This window comes from Artibeus jamaicensis, unplaced genomic scaffold (genome assembly GCF_021234435.1).
Source record: "Artibeus jamaicensis isolate MK-2021 breed Jamaican fruit bat unplaced genomic scaffold, CSHL_Jam_final scaffold_916, whole genome shotgun sequence".
NCBI lineage: Eukaryota > Metazoa > Chordata > Mammalia > Chiroptera > Phyllostomidae > Artibeus > Artibeus jamaicensis.
This window is the reverse complement of record NW_026522059.1, coordinates 6,926,385-6,944,620: the sequence shown is the minus strand read 5'-3', so window position 1 is coordinate 6,944,620 and position 18,236 is coordinate 6,926,385. Positions and strand designations below refer to the sequence as shown.

At 47.6% G+C, this 18,236-nt stretch overlaps 1 protein-coding gene across 1 annotated transcript; it reads right to left on the bottom strand.

Moving 5' to 3' along the window:
• Positions 1–1,640: 1,640 nt before the first annotated feature.
• On the bottom strand, positions 1,641–17,226 carry GSDMC (gasdermin C). The gene is made up of 12 exons (XM_053660937.1): positions 16,899–17,226; positions 14,840–15,057; positions 14,010–14,193; positions 9,480–9,645; positions 7,605–7,716; positions 5,431–5,475; positions 4,840–4,911; positions 4,548–4,574; positions 3,667–3,806; positions 3,222–3,354; positions 2,708–2,781; positions 1,641–2,040 (listed from the first exon to the last, which is right to left on the bottom strand). The coding sequence occupies exons 2-12, from the start codon at positions 15,051–15,053 to the stop codon at positions 1,801–1,803; spliced, it is 1,407 nt and encodes a 468-aa protein (XP_053516912.1). The 5' UTR covers positions 15,054–15,057; positions 16,899–17,226; the 3' UTR covers positions 1,641–1,800.
• Between the last annotated feature and the right edge of the window lie 1,010 nt (positions 17,227–18,236).

The window sequence follows — 18,236 nt, the reverse complement described above, 5'->3', positions numbered from 1 at the left end:
CCCTGGCTCCTGCCCTCTGCCAGTCCGAAGAAAGCACCCACATTCCCCAAACGCGGGGTCCCCACTCTCTTCCTCCCCATCCTATGAGACTGTCAGTCTTGGGGAAGCTGCACACTCCACAGGAACGAGAGAAGGTGAATAATGGCAGCAAATCCCTGTCTTGTTCTCTCTGTGACAACCAGGGTGGGGAGGATGTAAGCCAGCCTCAGCTAACTGAGGGCTAACTGTATGCAAATGCAAACACCCTGGCTAAAAACAAAAAATGAAAAACCCAAAACCTGAGAGTGTTTTCTCCACTACAGGCTGTGAAGTATGCAAGGAAAGCAGTATCTAGCCTCAGAGTCCCAGTGACGAGAAGGAAGGACCATTTTTAAACATGCCCAATTGCCTAAGCATATCTAAATATTGAAAATACTGATTTCAGGGTCTACCCCCCTCACCCTGCGTTTGAAGCTTCCTGTGGGTACCATAGCAGGTGCACGGCAGCTTCTAAAGCTGAGCGTCACTGTTGCCTTAGTCCGGTTCATTCACACAGGGCTTACTGGGTATCAGCTATGCAGACTGATCTGTCAAACCACACACCCAGCCCCCTGCAGCCACCTCTGTCTCCTCCAACACCAGCTCCATTTCCTCCAAGACAGAGGATCCCAACATTCACTCTGCCCTGCTTTCCCCTGCATTGACCAAGGTCCCGATATTTTGGAACAGTTCACTTGCTTGACTGATTTACTTAGAAACAATATACGCTGCTTACTGGAAGACATTCAAACGCTTCCTCCACTCTGGCCTCTCCTCAGCATGAGACAATCAGGTTTATCACAGAATCCATAATAATCCCGGCAGAAGAGGTTGACATTTCACCAAGTGACAGCTTCTCTGAAACTGTGGAAATGGCTCTAAGTTCCCCACCCTTCAAGTCTTACTTCCCAGAGCTCTCTATAAGGGGGTCATTTTTAATGCAGTCAACATAGTGTTGAAAAGGAAGGTTCTAGAGGATATTAAAAGAAGACAGTATCAACCCCCTCCACCATGGCCCCATATTCCAGGTTAATGCATCAGGAAGAAAGCTAATGGGCGAGGAGGGGGAGGCGTGAGGAAGAAGAAGCCAGAGAACAGAGATGGGAGAGAGGAGACTGACTTGAATTCCAAAGTCCCAAAGCAAGTGAAGCACCACCAAGCTTCTTGCTGTGTGACAATGCTGCCACCTTCTGGCAGTAGCTGGAAATTTATGAGAAAAATACCATCAATCATGGTCATTTATACATGAACCACAAAGATGTGATCCTCTGTATTGATACCTACCAATGAGTGTGTGTGTGTGTGTGTGTGTGTGTGTGTGTGTGTGTGTGTGTGTGTGTGTGTGTGTGTGTGTGTGTGTGTGTGTGTAAAATCTCCCCAAGGTGTTCCTGGAATTTATTTAAACTAGAATTAAATAATATGTCCACTATCCAAGCCCCTACCTTTTAAAAAAGACCCCTGAGCGCCTGAACAATTAGAGAAACACTTCAACGTCCTCCCTACGTTATTCATGTCCCCCTTCCTACCCATCCTTCACCCAGCAGCCAGAGTCACCTGCCACCTGGGACAACATGGGAAAACCTTGAAGGCCAATGCTAAGTGAAAGTCGAACAGACAAAGACCAAGCTGGACATCATTTATGTGTGGAATCTGAAAATCCCCACAAACTCATACTCGCAGAGAACAGCCTGGAGGCGTTTGCAGCAGAACAAAGCACCAGGACCCCTGGCAGCCTCCGTGGGCTGACTCAGTGCACTGGCCCCTGGCCGGCCCTCTGGGGTCTCAGGCCTCGGCCAGCTGCTGCAGCACACAGAGGGTCCCATACAGCGCAGACAGGGGCTTCTTGGCTCCCAGGTCCCAGGTTGACCGGGGGCTATGCAGCTCCATCTTCAGGCCACACTCATCCAGCAGGGCATAGGTGATGGCCAAACCCTCCCCCTGCAGGGGCTCGAGGAGCTCGGGTTTCAGGGTGAAGGGAATGCTCCAGGGGTATTTGAAGTTGGGCTCCAGGATGCTCCTCACCTTAAAGAAACAGTGTCAGCTGTTACAGGTCAGCCTTGAGGTTAGGAGGTGAGAACCCTCAGTCCCAAGAGCCAGGGGACATGCAGGACAACTACAAGGGCAGGAGCTCTGGAGTCACGGCCTGGCCCTGTCTTGTGATGGGTGTGACCAAGGACATGTTATTGGAACTCCTCGAATCAGTTCCTAGGCTGCTAGGTAGTGATGCAAACATTTACCCCGCAGAATGGCGGTGTTTGGAATGGTGTACGTGAATGCTTGTGTGTGCCATGTGTCTGTGGATATGCATGTGTCATACATGCATATATACCTGCATATACATACATGGAGGCAAAGAACACACAATTCGCAAATGGTAACCATATGGGTAAAGCAGGGGTGTAACCCAGATACCCTGAGCTCCCCAGCCCTGTATCCTATATGGCTATTTGAGAACTGGTGGGGGGGCCTCTGCAGGGGTTGTCATGGAAACGAACACCTTCCCCAGGCAGACCCATGACCACCAGGCCTGCTCCCAGAGGGAGACGCAGCCCAGCTTTCCTGGTGGCCACACTGGGACTTCATCTTTCTTCCAGGCAGAAACCTGATTCTTCTCTCTCCCCTGAGAACCATTCCTTTCTCCGGTTCCCTCACCCTCTTCCCGGGACGCTGGCCCCTGGGGATTTCTCACCAGGTCCCGCTGCTGGGACAGGATCTTCTTCTCCATGGATGGGGCCAGCAGACGGTGCTGGATGTCACTCAGTGCTGGGGACAGGGGACATTTGGGGAAAGACAGTCAGATATTCCTTTCCCCAGAGAGTGAGGTGAACTCTAAGGCAGAGGAATGAGACTCCTTAGACTTGGAGGTCAAGTTCCCTGCCCAGAAAAGGCCTCCTTTGGCTCTTGGGATGGCCTCCAGAACGCTCCCTAACATGGCCCAGAGGAGGGGTGCTGTGGCTGGAGCCTGGAATCCTCCACCCTCAGTGATACTTGGGATGAACCCGGGCTGGTCTTTCCAGGTCTCTGTGTCAGGTGGCAAGTTTATCCCACTGAGCCCTGCTGACCTTGGAGAGAAGCGTGAGGTGAGGGTGAAAAATCATAACATTTCAAGGGTTGTGAACAGGTGGCATCTGATGCAGCCCTTCTGGGGTCTCTGGGAGACCAACTTTGTGACCCCTCACAATGTCCTTCCAAATCCCTCTTACCCATAATGGCTTCGAGCAGGTAAAGGATGAGGTACTTTGAGCCATTCCATGCATAGCTGGACCCCTTTTGCAGTTCATTTAGGACGGTGCCACCGGGGCCATTCAAATGACCATTCAAGGGTTCCTGTTCAAGCTATAGGAAACAGGAATTATTAATGAGGATGATAATATCATGTAACTTCGCCTGCAAATGCTGTGTTTTTAAGTGATTAACCCAGGAGCAGGGTAATGGCTCCATACAGCCCCCGGGCACACTGAGCACTGTCGCTCTGGGTGCGCTGCACTCCCTGGCCCTGCTCACATGGTCCCCAATCTCAGACATTCCCCTCAGCCCCCTGAGATCACCCCCATTCTTGTTTTCCCCATAGATCTCGGCAGTTGGATCTCTGAAACATCCCCCATTTACAAGTCTGATCAACCTTCAGTGGCAGTGGGACCCCCTCACCATGTCCATGAGGTCCTGAAGGGCCTCTCGGTCCCCCAGCATGGCCAGGATGCCGGAGAACACGACATCCTTGAAGTCCTTTGAGAGCTGGTCCACTGCTCTTACTTTCCGGGAAACCTCCTCATGTAGGTCCTTGAAATCTGTCCTCGGACAAGAAAACAAAGACAACTCTTAGATGAGAAAGGTCACTTCCCATCAACATAAGCAAGATTCTTCTTCCCTTTAAGCGGCTGGCCCATAGCATCTCTGAAGGTGTCATGTTTGAGCTCCATGACAGAGCTTCCATACAGGCCAGAGAGATGGGAAATCTCAGCTGAAATGAGTGGGGGTAAATGCAGAAAGAGGAGAAGAGGATTCTGGAAATGGGTCACGGGAAGAGGAAGAAACTGACCAGGCTCTGAAATACCCAGCAGTGTGAGTTTATGAATACAAAGTGCTTGGTGCTACATGCAATTATGCCTGTACCTCCAGGTCTATAGAGAGTTGACCAAGGAGTGGATGTGGGGGGCTCTCTGCCTCAGCTAGGACACCTGAGGTGGCCTCTGGGTGGGCTTCTGGGAGTGAGAAGTCACTAGAATGAAAGTGTCAGGGAGGCAGGATTCCTGTCTGGTTCACTGCCCAAGCCCCAGTGCTCAGAATTACACCCAACAGGTCCTCCATAAAAGTTTCCTGCATGCACGCACCCAGGAGGGAGGGAGGGAGGGAGGGAGGGAGGGAGGGAGGGAGGAAGGGAGGAAGGAGTTAATTAGTGGGGCTGCCCAAAGTGTAAATTCAGAGGTAAAGCTCGGTTTTCTGAGTTGCCCGGGAACCTCCAATTCCGGTGCTGAGCTTCGCAGTTTCCCACCCAACAGGCCCTCCATTCCCTCTTAGTAAACACTCACCCAGCAAGAAAGGCTCCTGGATTCTTCCTAGAAAGAGAAAGGCAAGTGCTCACCTCCCTTCCTCACCCCCCACATGTGCTGTACTGACACTTCCAAGGGTCCTTCCCTCCACTGCCCCCTCCCTCCCTGCTCCATCCCTCAGCCCTCCTCTCCCTCCCTGACCCTTCCCATCCCACAGAAGACACATCCAGGCTCCAGGGCCATGGTGGAAAAGGCAGGACACACGGCCCTGCTGCCCAGAGGAGTACAAATAGGACCCTTCCACAACCCCAGCAAACACACACACACTCACGTATTGGTTCGATGAAAAATTCTCTGCCGACTAGAAGAGAAATTAAATTCCCCACCCAAGAGTTAGTCTCTGCTGACGCTCCCTTTCTCTACTTTCTACCCCCTACTCCCCAGCACCCTGTTCCACCCTCCCCGCCCTTTCCCTGGGACAGCCCGGGCCAGGTGGCTCCGGTGAAGATGGCAAAGGCAGTGGGGTGGCGTTTCAGTTGGGCAAAATGGGGCCTCGTGGAGGGACCACATTATACTTTCCTCGTATTAAAGGCCCTCCCATTCCACTTGGAAGGCATTGATAGTGGATTTCTGGAAAGAGAGAAAGAGGTGATCACTCACAACAGCTGAGTCTCCTCTCCCACAACTCACACACATCCACACTCCCACCCCAGTCCCAAAGCAGAGAGGTGGCTGTCCCTGTGACCAGGGGCCTGTGTCTAAGTCACAGCAGTGGAGACGAGGACATGGTGGAGGAGCCTGGCTGGGGAAGGTTTGCCTGGGGGGTGTCGGGCTGAGCCCCCAGTAGTGTTTTCATAGGCTCCAGAGTGGGTCAAGGGCTCGGCAAGGCCTGAGGTCTAAGCAGAGAACCTGCTCAACTCACCCTTTGGAAAGGTTTCCTCTTCATCGTCTGCGACGTGAAGAATGTCTGGGAGGGAAGAAGCCCCGTCAGCAGAGCTGAGGTTACCCCTGCTGGAGTCTCTCACATCCCCACACCTGTGGCCCCCACACTTCCAACTCCAGGCCACTTGTGACAGCTTTTCTCAGGGTGACCTGGCACCCCAGATCTGACCCTGGCGCATCAGAGTCACCTGGAATGTGTGTGGAAACTCAGGATCTCCACCCTTTCCTTATCTTCAGAATCTGTCTCTCTAAAGAGGAAGCTAGAGCCCACCTTGTCAATAAACACCTGGGTGGTGGGTATCAGCTCCAATGCCCCATTTCACCAAAAGGAACCTGCCTTCCTTCCTGCTGCCCTTTGGCTCACTGTCATGGAGGGACCCCTTACAAGTCAGCCCCCCCAGTACTACCCACTTCCAGGGCCATTTCACATTTCATGTAGACAAACATTCAAAGTTCTGAAACCTGCCTAACAATCAGATTTCTGTGTTTGACAGGGAACAGGCACCCATGAAGGAAGAAGGAGAACAGTCCCATTAAAGGAGACCCCACAGATCATGGTGTGGCAGCATCCAGGGGGAAAGGAGCTCCAAGGAAGGGGTGATCGAGTGTGTGGTCACTGGTAAGGACCAGGAGTGAATTCGTTGGAGGGCAGACTGCAGTGGGTGGAGGTGTGGATGCCAGGGAGGGCGGGGGCAGAGTGTAGAAGATTCTTCAGGGAAGTCGGCTATGAGGGGACACTGGGTGAGGACGTTTCTGAGATGGCAGGGACCTGTCTTGCTGTCAGGTCATGGGAAAGGTCCAGGTGATTGGAGAGAGGAAAGATAAATTTGGGTCAGCCACTTTCTCAGACATTTATCTCCACTAGCTCTGGGGAGGAGGTCTCATCTTCATTAATAGGTAAAATGGGTGACAGAGGAATTGTGGTTTTCTCCAAAGCTGCACAGGAAGTGCTATGTAGCTTGCAAATCATTGAACAGTGGCACATTATTGAACAGTGCTGCACATATTTTCCTCTCTGATTTGTTATGAGGATGAAATTACTTCACGCAAGTGCAATGGTTACAGCACGGAGCCATTGGTTCCCTCTCAGGCGGGAATTGTAGAAAAAAGCAAGCGCCAAGCGCCCCCTAGTGGGTAGGACATGGTTTGCAGGCACTGCTGTGAGGTCAGCTTTTGAGTCCAACTCCATTTCTTCACACTTGTCAACACTCACACAACATGGATTTGAAGACTGAGTTGAGCCACTGACCCCAAAGATTAGACAGTTTTCCTTCATTCTGTCTATGGGCACTGACAGGAGTCAGTGACAAAAAGACCCTCCCTTAGCCAGAAGTTATATTGAGTTTTCTATAGGGAAGAGAGAGTGTGTGTGTGTGTGTGTGTGTGTGTGTGTGTGTGTGTGTGTGCGTGTGTATAAGAAAGAGAGATAGAGCCTGTTTGTTATGTGTGGTGAGGGCACCCCCCAACCTCTGAGGAGCTGGACCCCAGCTCTATCAGATTGACCTCTACTTGGGACTCAGCATTAGGGCTGGGAGGGGCCAAGGACCCTGAGCTGGTTGTGTTTGTAGCACCCACACTCCTCTCTGGTTTGTAGTTACTTCTTCATCAAAGTTTTTCTCCTGTGTGGAGTCAGAACCCCAGGTGTGTGTTGGGGGACTGTGCATTTTGAGGCTCCTGAGGAGGGAGCAATGTCGATACAATTCTGCGTTACGTGGTCAGGGCACTATGTCCACAGATTTGTTCCCCATTGGGCCACTATCTATGGACTTCCCCGTGGGGGCACAGATAATCTGGGAGGGCTCTGTGGCTCCCCAGGTGAGCTGCTGAGAGTGGTGGGACCTGCAGTGGAGGTGGCTGGGATTAGAGTCATCCTCTGCCCGGTGCTAAAAACACCCTGGCGCCGGGCACCCCATTATACCCTCTCCACGTAGGAGACTGTCTCTCTGCCTGCCCAGAGCAACATCTCAGTGGGTCCCTGCTTGCAGGTGCTGTGCGTGGTGAGAACGTGTGTGCCCTGGACAGCTGAGGATGCTGCTGCTCTCTCTGCACAGGTGGGGAAGCCACGGTGGCCTGACGATGGTCTGTCCCTCCTCATTTCTCTCCCCAGGACAAGCAGACTGCTGCTCCCCTCCTGCCTCCCCCAGTCTTGCTTACCCCAGCTGTTCTTCTTGAGGACCAGCTGCTTCCTCTTATAGGCCATTACCGAGCCCTTTGCCACAGTAAGCTTCTTCTCTCTCACTTTGAGAGCCCCACCCTCTGCTTTAACCTGCGGGCGGAAACCGGGTATAATAACATCATCACACATGCCTGTGGTCTTAAGAGTCAAATACATCTAGAAAGCCCATGAGAAAAGGAGTCAGCAGCCCCTGCCCTCACCTTCTCTACTCCTGATTTCCAGGGCCTGCTCTTTTTCCTTGTTTTTCCCCATATTTACCTTCAGGCCCCTCAATTTCATGTTGATACCGAAATGAATTGATTTATTTCTTATTCCTACTTCTCTGATGAGGGTTTGTTTTCCTACTCTTTATAACAGCTGAAGCAGTTGATTAAAGGGAAACACGGACTCCAGCCTCTTCTAGGCTTCCATGCAGGGAAAGGGAAACATCCAGCTCTTCCTCACTCTAACCGTCCTATCACCTCTAAGCAGGAGAGAGTACTGAAAAGCTCTTGTGAGTTCGCAGCCCAGCACAGGCTCACTAAAAATAAATCTAGGACCCATTCATAGGAGTATAGAATATTTCCCTCCTCACATATCACAATATCAGTAAAGGCTGTTTTACCAGAGTTCCTTCTATCACATATATTGTGTTCAAAGTTCAACAAGAAAATCACAAGGGCATATTCAAAGGCAACAAACAGCTGTTTGAAGAGACAGAGGCAGGCTCAGAATCACTCAGTTGTAGCACGGGTCTTGGAATTATTAGACAGGGAATTTTAAACCACTGTAATTAATTTGCTAAAAGATTCAATGAAAAACATAGACAAAATGCGAGCACAGATGAATAATGTAAGCAGAGAGATGGAATCCTAAGGAAATAAAAAATAAATGCAAGAGAGATAAAAAATATCATAACAGTAATAAAGAATGTCTTTGATTGGCTCATTAGTAAACTGGACACAAGTGAGAGAAAAACTCCTGCACTTGAAGATGCATCAGTAGAAGCCTCAAAACAAAAAAGCAAAGAGAAAAATGACTGGAAAAAAATGGAACATAATATCCAAGAACTGTAGAATGACTACAAAAGTTGTAACATATGTGTAATGAGAATATAAGAAGAAAGAGAGAAAGGAACAGAAAAAGATATTTGAAGCAGTAATAACTGAGGATTTCCCCAAATGAATGTCAGACACCAAACCACAGATCCAGGAAGTTCAGGGAATTCCAAGCAAGATAAATAAGAATAAAAATGAATTTATGATACTCCGCTGCGTGTTCTCATGTGTCCGTGACAGATATGCTTCACTTAGTCTGGGTGCTGCTCTGCAGCTGCTCGGTTTCCTTGTGGCTCTTCTGTCTGATCGACCAACACAAAGTTGCCGCAGCCACAAACCAGGAGTGATATGCAAACCGTTCAAGGTCATCACAGCCCATGGCCAACCTTTAGAGCTGAGCTGGCTCTGAACAGATGTCAGAAGTCAGTTTTTGTCCTGGAGTTTCTAAGTCTTCCAAGTGAAGAACAACTACACAAACTATATATAATGTGTAAAAGCACATTATAACACACACAAACTATATGATGAATGGACTTGTTTGTATAATTAAAAGTACTGCCATTGATTATTGAGAGTGCGTCAGTTATATAACTTCTATGAAAGTATTTAAGTCTTGCCCCTTCCACCAGTCCTTCTCAGGACGTCATGGCTTTTAGGGAGGTTTGCTATTAGCACAAAAGTTGCCACATGGACAGTGCTGCAGCCACCCACCATTATGGTTAGATGTGCCATAATCCACTACTTACCCAAAGCAAGTGTAATGCCACATAATGAAACCTACATCCGATTTTGCTGATGGGTGAACCCATCTCATACCTTGAGAAAAGTATGAATGAAGGACATTTTCCCCAAGACATCCCCAGTGCTGCGGTCCTCCATCACACAACTGTCACGCAGTTCTACGACGTCAGTCACCACATACAGTTTCTTTGCTGTTCTCCGGCATTGCTTCAGAAATGGCGGTTCTGGGTCCATCACTTTCCTAGGGTGGGAGGTGAGGTAGAGGGAGGAGAAGAGGGTCAGCTGTAAAGAGATGCCTCCCTGGGCTACCGTCCCTCCTCAGGACCTGGAAGGGGTGCAGAGACCTTGGACTTTGACAGGTGTTCCCTCCGTGGGTAGAAAGGTATTGGCAAACAGGTTACGTTACTAAGGAACACAAAACATATTCTTTGCTATGCAAGCTGGAGGGGCCCCCACTTCCTGATAGGAGTGTAGGAAGGAGAACATCCATATTATTTTGTGAAAGGCATCTGCTTTCCCAAAATCATATGGGGCTTGTTAGAGGGTAGATTACACATGTCCAGTGCACCAAGGCCTCTCACCTGAGAAGGCTGGAAGTAGGCAGGTGCACATGGTTGACAAGAGCCCTACTTGTCAAAGCTGGGAACCCACAGTCACCATCATCCAGAAGCATGATCAGCGTGGGATGGGGAGCAAACTGATAAATATGATGAAGAAGGGAAGATTCTGAATGATTATTCATGACCAGCACATGGGGTCGTTTATAGATTAACTGTCCTTGGTAAGTGGATAGTAGGGCTGACTCGAAGATATAGGTTTGGGCAGGGGACATGACAAGTTTGAAGTACTGAAGACAGATTTCATCTCCATTGCAGCTGTGAGACTCAACTCTGATTCTTCTTAAGGTCCCACCAGGGTAGGTGCCCTGGATGACAGCTGAGTGCAATACGAGAGACCCTTAAATTGCCTTTCAATGGAGGTCATAGCCCCCAGTGTGGATTTCCCATTGCCCTGTGGGGGGAATTCAGGCCCCTTTGGGGGGTATCCAAACCCCTTACTGTGTCTCTAAGAGGTTATATCATTGGACATTTACTTACCTCCAAGCCTATTTTTGTCACCTTCATCCTGGTTGGCTAAGCCCCCACCTCACTGACTTCCTGCTGCTCCTGAAAATGTCAAGCTCTGTCCTGTACTGTCCCGGGGCTTCAAACACTCATCTGGACCACTTTTCTCCCACTCTTTGCTTCTTTCACTCTTCAGGTCTGAGTTCAATGTTAGCTCTACAGAGAGACCTAAATAGACTCCCTTCCACCCAACCCCTTTCTCACAAAATCCTATTGACCTTAGAGCACCCATCACAATCTGCAACTACCTCTAAATGAAACACATTATGTGCCCCACATTTGTGTGTTGAAAGTGTCTAATTGCCTTCCTTTCCACATTTCAAGTTTTGACATCAGGCTTGTTTCTTTTTCTTGGTGCTGGATAATAAAATATATCCCTAAATTTGGAGGGTCTTTAACTGCTAAAAGAAATTCATAACCTCTGATGAGACATAGTAAGGGGTTTGGATGCCCCGCAAAGGGGTCTGAATTCTCCCCACAGGGCAACAGGAAAATCCACACTGGAGACTCATGACCTCCTCCATTGAAAAACAAACTAAGCAAAGAAGAATGAAAACATAATCATAGGCATGGTGATCATTTGGAGGGTTATCAGTTGGGAGCAGGGAAGGAGAGAAAGGGGGAAAAGATATAGGGATTAAGGAGTACAAATTAGTACATACAACATAGACAGGAATGTTAAGAACAGTACAGGAAATAGAGTCGTCAAAGAACTTACATGCATGACCTGTGGACATGAATTAAGGGAGAGGGTTCTTGGAGGGAATGGGGATACCAGGTGGAGGTGGGCTAAGGGGGAAAAATTGGGACAACTGTAATACAAAAATCAATAAAATATATTTAAAAATTTTTTTAATTTAAAAGTCTTACAAGACACCAGAAATACAGGAATTGTGCCATGCCCTGTCAAAGTAACTTTTATTCTCTATATAGCCTGTGATTTTTAAATACTTGCTTACTTCAGCAATTTTTGCATTGATAGACAATTTAAATTGAAATCTCAGTTTCTAAAAGGCATAAAGTCAGAACTTCTGGCCAAGATGGAGGTGTAAGTAGATATACTTTGCCTCCTAGCACAACCAAAAGAAGGACAACAACAAATTTAAAAACAAAAAATAACCACGACTGCCAGGAAATCAAACTGTGTGGAAGTCTGACAACCAAGGAGTTAAAGAAGAAACATTCATTTAGACTGGTGTAGGAGGGGAGGAGATGGGCAGATGGGCAGAGAGGATGCATGGAAAGGTAGCTGCTGAAGGACTGGCCTGGTGAGGCGGTGATTGGCTGAGCAGGTGGGCGGTCCCACATTTGAGTGTGGATAGACCAGGAGGAACAACTGCAGAGCAAGTCAGACTGCCCAACCCAGGGTTCCAGTGTGAGAAAATAAAGCCTCAAAACTTCTGATTGTAAAAACCTGTGGGGGTTGATGCAGCAGGAGAAACTCCCAGCCTCATAGGAAAGTTCATTGGAGAGACCCACAGGGTCCTAGAATGTACACAAACCCGCCCACCTGGGAATTCACACCAGAAGGGACCAATTTGCTTCTGGGTATGGGGGAGCAATTGAAAGACTGGAGAGCTGAGAAAGGAATGTTGTTCTCCCTCTGACCCCTCCCCCACATACAGCACTACAATGCAGTTTGTTCCAACCTGGCCAATACCTAAGACTCCACCCCTTACAAGTAACAGTAGTGCTGAGACCAAAAAAATATGGCCCCCCCAAAAGAACAGATAAAAACTCCAAAAACAGAATGAAGCAATGAAGAGATAGGCAATCTACTAGATGCAGAGTTCAAAACAGCAGGAATCAGGATGCTCACAGAAATGGTTGAGAATGGTCACAAAATAGGGAAAAAAGTCAAGGCTACGCAAAGTGAAATAAAGAAAAATACACAGGGAAGTGAAGGGAAGGAAACAGGGATCAAATCCAAATCAATGATTTGGAACATAAGGAAAAAATAAGCATTCAGCCAGAACATAATGAAGAAAAAGAATTCAAAAAATGAGGAGAGGCTTAGGAACCTCTGGGACAACTTTAAACATTCCAACATCAGAATCATAGGGGTGCCAGAAGGAGAAGAGGAAAAGCAAGACACTGAAAACTTATTTGAAAAAATAATAAAGAAGAAATTCTGTAATGTGGCAAAGGAAATAGACTTCCAGGAAGTCCAGGGAGCTCAGAGAGTCCCAAAGAAGTTGGACCCAAGGAAGCACACACCGAGGCACATCATCATTACATTACCCAAGAATAAAGATAAGAAGAGAATCTTAAAAGCAGCAAGAGAAAAGGAGAGAGTTACCTATAAAGGAGTGCCCATTAGACTATCAGCTGATTTCCCAAAAGAAACCATACAGGTAAGAAGGGGCTGGAAAGATGTATTCAAAGTCATGAAAGGCAAGAACATACAACCTAGATTACTCTATGCAGCAAAGCTATTATTTAGAATGGAAGGGCAGATAAAGTGCTTCCCAGATAAGGTCAAGTCAAAGGAGTTCATGATCACCAAGCCCTTACTATATGAAATGTTAAAGAGACTTATATAAAAGAAAGAAGGTGATCAAAAATATGAACAGCAAAATGACAACAAATAACGATCAACAACTGAACCTAAAAAAACACAAAAATAAACCAAGCAAACAACTACAACAGGAACTGAATCACAGAAACATAGATAGATCACATGGAAGATTATCAGTGGAGAGGGGGAGGAAGGAGAATGGGGGTAAAGGTACAGGGAATGAGTAGCATAAATGGTAGGTAGAAAATAGACAGGGGGAGGTTAAGAATAGTTTAGAAAATAGAGAAGCCAAAGAATTTATATATACGACCCATGGACATGAACTAGGTGGTGGGGGTGGGGATTGCTGGAGTGAAAGGAGGTACCAGGGGGAAGAGACCAAAGGAGGAAAAATTGGGATAACTATAATATTATACTCAATAAAATATATTTAAAAAATAAAACTTTAAAAATGGGACACAAAATAAAAGGCATAAAGTCTTAAGTTCCTTATTAAGCCCTAGAAGATTATTGAAGGTCAATCTTTTTCTCTGGCACCAAGTTAACTTAAACCCTGGGACACTGAGGCATATGGACTTGATTTAAACAGAGTCAGAGGCTTTGTCTCACTTATATTAAAGCTTTGAAAACTTATATTTTAATGCTTATTTCTCACTCACTCCATGTCCCCCTGCCTTCCTAAATATTTTTTGTTTTAGGACAAACATTTTTATCTGTCTTGTCATTAGTCTCTTCTCACCACAAAACAGCATAGTGATGGACAACTGCAGCTTTAAAAATTCCTTACCAGATAACTGACACCCGTTAGTCCGATGAGTGAACGTATGCAAACCCACAGAGAACAGCAGAGCCTGGGATGTCAGCATCTTCGCTCCGAGCCTCAGGGACAAAATCTATTGACGCCTCTGGAGGAGGGCACCATTTGGGGCTGTTGACCAGACCCTTCCCCTCCCATGGCCTCACCTCTTCTGAAGGTCTGTCCAGGTTTTGTATGGGGTGCTGACGATCTTATAATTGAGGGAGGATCCTTGGTACTTGGTAGTCCCCTCCGAGATGCTCGCTTCTGCCCCAGCATTCACATTCGCACCCGCGTGCTGCTTCCTGTCCACTTTGTCAGTGAATTCGTCTGGCACTTCCAAAGGAGCATCTGGAAACAGACAAGGAGGCCTGAGGTTCAACCAGCAGTTCACTCTGGAACAGCTGGGAATGGAATGGAAAAGGAATGACGGAGTCCTAGCCTCCCCCAACTTGCCTACTCAATTCAGTCTCTCAACTGAGAAGCTAACTCATCAGTAATGAATATTTTGAGTTTAAATTACTCCTGAGGACAAATGTTTGAATTCACTCAGGGGCTGGGATGATGTCCTGACCCTAACCCAAATGACGACATTCCTTGCACCTGGGTTCAGGATACCCATGACATCATCTTTCCCAGAACAGCATCAGCCCCAAGAGGCAGCTCACAAAACAGAATATGTTTGGGATTTGGACCAAAACACACTTGGGTTTGAGTCCCAGTTCTACCAGTTCCCAGCTCTGTAACCTGGGATAGATTATTTTCTAAGCTTTCGTTTACTGCTATGTAAAATGGGGATCAGATTCCTGACTCAAGAGGCTGCTCTCAGTATTAAATGAACCTGGTTCATAATTGGAAAGTTCTCAGATACTCTTAGTTCCTTGCTCCTTGTCCACAGACAAGGCCAGTTCTGAATGGGTATCTCAGCAAGTCTTGCATGTTGCACCCTTCTCTCTGCGCCCTTGTTTCACAGTCCTTCCCTCCTGGCTGACAATACCTGGGACCGTGACACTTTGTTCGAGCATGTCCATGAGGGAGACATCAAGTGGAACATCAGGTAGTTGCCAAAACATTGAAGTAGCCTTCTTTCTCCATATTAGAGAAAACCGATGTATTTTGTTGGCATTCAGGACGTCTGTGACAGGCCTGAGTTCTTTGTCTCCAATCTCTCTGACCAATTTCTTGACGGTGCTCTCAAACATGGAGGGCATGTTGCTAGGAGCAGATAGAAGGGAAGCAGAAAGATCAGGTGGGTCTCACAGATGAGATTAAATGAGTCTTCGTGTGTCATTCAGAGGGAGTTGACAGTGACTCAACTATTTCATAGACCTCTATCATATCTGCACAATGATGTAGCATGCGTGTGCAAGGGACCCCCATGTAGCCCGAATGGGCCCTAGGTCTTCCCTGGACAACTCTCCAGCAGGACAGTCTTCGGTGAACAGAGACGACTCACCTAGCCAGGAGTCCCTGCCGGGTAAGGGACCAACGAGCCCTTACTTAATTGACTCTAAGTGACAAAGGGGAGGTAAATTTCCTTCCAAAGTTAAATGTACCCACTTTGTTAGGCCACTACAGTTCAGATCAAGCCAGTGAAATTGTATGATTGTTAATCACCCCCCAAGGACTGATTTTTATGTTTATGTGAATTTCCTATTTTCAGGAAGCATGGAAATTTCCTATTTCCATGCTTTTCAAGATTTATATAATCTTGCTGTGACTGAAATAGAGCAAGAGTAGCCTTCAAAAAGATGGGCACAAGATGGTTAAATAAATAGCCCATGTCATGCCTGCTGTGGCTTAGTGGACTGAGCGCTGGCCTGTGAACCAAAGTATCCTTTGTTCCATTCCCAGTCTAGGGCTTATGCATGGACTGTGGGCCAGGTCCCCAGTGGTGGGCACATGAAAGGCAACAGTGATGTTTCTCTCCCTCTCTTTCTCCCTGCCTTCCCCTCTGTCTAAAAATAAATAAATAATATCTTTTAAAATAAATAAATAGCCAGAAGCCTGCACTGCTGTGCCAAGTAGACCGTGATTCAGCATAACACTATGAATGGCCTCATTTCACCCAAGTGTCAGGAGCCTGGTGGAGGTGGTCATCCCAACCGGATGGCACTCCCATTCCACTTTTAAACACTTCCGGTGTCAGGCAGGTAGCAGAACTGGACTTTTCAGCTCTCAGTCCTCCACAGAAGCACCAGTTTTGACAACCACCCATGGCCAAGGGCACCTCTGCGGGAGCCCAGAGCCCAGTGGAGAGGTCCCAGCACTCCCTCAGAGCACATTCTGGAAGGATGCACTGAAGAGGAGAGCAGAGCAGTGTCCTCCCCACCCCATCCCCGTCACCCCTCCTCTGAGGCAGCACAGTGCAGGCCAAGGCTAACCCCTTGCCCCATGAAGTCCCCCATGGGGGTAAGTGAGAGCCCAGTGGGCACCCAGCTCCCTCAGCTGTGAAGGACACATCAAAGAGGCCTGCTTCTCCTCCGTCCCACCCAAAATACAGAGGCAGATTGGTATGGCTGAAGACTGAGGACAGGTAGATAGAGGTCCATCGGTAGATGTGCAGATAAAGAAGATGTGGTATGTGCAGACAACAGAATATGACTCAGCCATAAAAAATAAAACCTTGTCATTTGTAACAACTTTGCTGGACCCAGAGGGTATTATGCTCAGGGAAATAAGTCAGACAGAGAAAGACAAATACCATACGCTTTCACTTATATGCACAATTTCACAAAAGAGAATAAATAAAACAAAATAGAAAGACACATAGAATGAGGTGGCAGTTGCCAATGAGGAGGGGAGCAGGGTGGGTGAAAACAAAGGCTGTATCACAGATACATCCCTTAGCCTTGCATGTTGCATGCTGTTACCCAGAATTATTCTTTATCAGAGAGAACTTTAGGAAGAAGTGCCTACTTTGGGGTGGGGAGGTGTCAAATTGAAACAAACCCAAAACTCCTCTCCTCATTTCGCAAACCTATCCTGAACACGTCCTTCTCCAACCTTAGTATCTTCTCTTCTTATTCATCCCCTGGTTCCCAGTTAGAACTTACCAGACTGTGTATTGCTTTGTCTCACAGAGAAAGGTTCCAATGAGTAGAGCTCCTCCCAATCTCCAGACCACCTGACGGCAGACAAAATCCACAAAACAGAGAAATGCAACTCTGCTCGTGGCGTTTTCTCTCCACCAGCAGGTCCCTGACTCAATTTTCCGGTGCAGTGTCCTGGAAAGCAAGCTTGAGGCTCCCTTCTGAGGGGCCCCCGTCTCCCCCAGCAGACCAGGTCTGGAGCTGAGCTCTGGATCATGCAACCTTACCTCTCAAGTCCTCAGCCAAAGTCCACGGACTGCAATTGGGCAGAGCTTAAACCTCTGCGAGGCGGTCCCACAGCAGAGTAGATAGACATCTCAGGAAGCAAAGCGTGCCTGTTCCCGACAGGGAGGGAACAGGCTGAACAAGTCTGACGTGTGGATTCATTCACAAATGATTGACTGTTGGAACAACTTGCTTGGCTTCTTTCCACACAGGCTCCTTGACTCCTGTAGTTTAGGGCCAGGGCGGCTACACATCCTCTGGTCGGGGAGAAGACGTTTAAACCCTTTGCTCTCACGTGTTCTCGGTCACAGGAGATGAGGTCTTCCGATTCACCAGCTGGCTGTAAATTGCTCAGATGTTTCAGCTTGTTTAATTTTCTTGTCTCAGTTTTTCTTGTCTCAGTTTCCCCATTTCGCTTGCCCAAGAATTTTCCTAACTTCTTACTATCCTGGTCTCCATATACGTCTTACATGCTCTGTATGTAAAATGTAACTGCGGATCAGCAAGAAAAGACAGAAATAAGCATCAGGACAAAGGATGGGTACATACAGGACCCTGGGCAGAGCCTCTGTACAAACGGAATTAATGTTCTTCATGCCTCCTGTGTGCCGAGTACTGTGCAGTCTCATCTTATAACAATCTTTAATGATAAAGAAAAGAGATATATTTTAAAAGGCTAGAACAACTTGCCCCAAACCCATTCTCTTTCCAATTACTTCTGAAATCACCCCAGTAGCCTTATGAAATTAAGGGAAATGCCCACTGGAGAGGAAACTATAGGAGCAGGACACACACCTGCAAGTCCTCTGTGATATCCCAGAACTGATGCTCAAAACGGCAGCTGACAGTACTGCACAATGCATTGATCGCTTTTTCCTTCCTTTCAATATCCATGGAAGTCTCCACACCTGCCCTTCTCCACCAGGGGACCCTGAGGTCACCACTCCATTTGGGACAGAACTCACGGCTGTGCTTTCTACCTGCCGCCAGATCAGATGATTCGCCCAAACGGAATTTACTTTCTGTACTTTGCACTGTAAAAACAATAGACTTGAAATATAAAATTTTGTGTATACA

What these genes read in the sequence shown, in the direction of transcription:
- GSDMC (XM_053660937.1), bottom strand. Translation starts at nt 15,053, where the DNA reads ATGCCCTCCATGTTTGAGAGCACCGTCAAGAAATTGGTCAGAGAGATT. An exon ending in CCTCAAGAAGAACAGCTGGG is followed by an intron (nt 5,476 to 7,604) that starts GTAAGCAAGACT and finishes CTTCCCTCCCAG; the next exon opens with ACATTCTTCACGTCGCAGAC. An exon ending in TTCAGGACCTCATGGACATG is followed by an intron (nt 3,355 to 3,666) that starts GTGAGGGGGTCC and finishes TGTTTCCTATAG; the next exon opens with CTTGAACAGGAACCCTTGAA.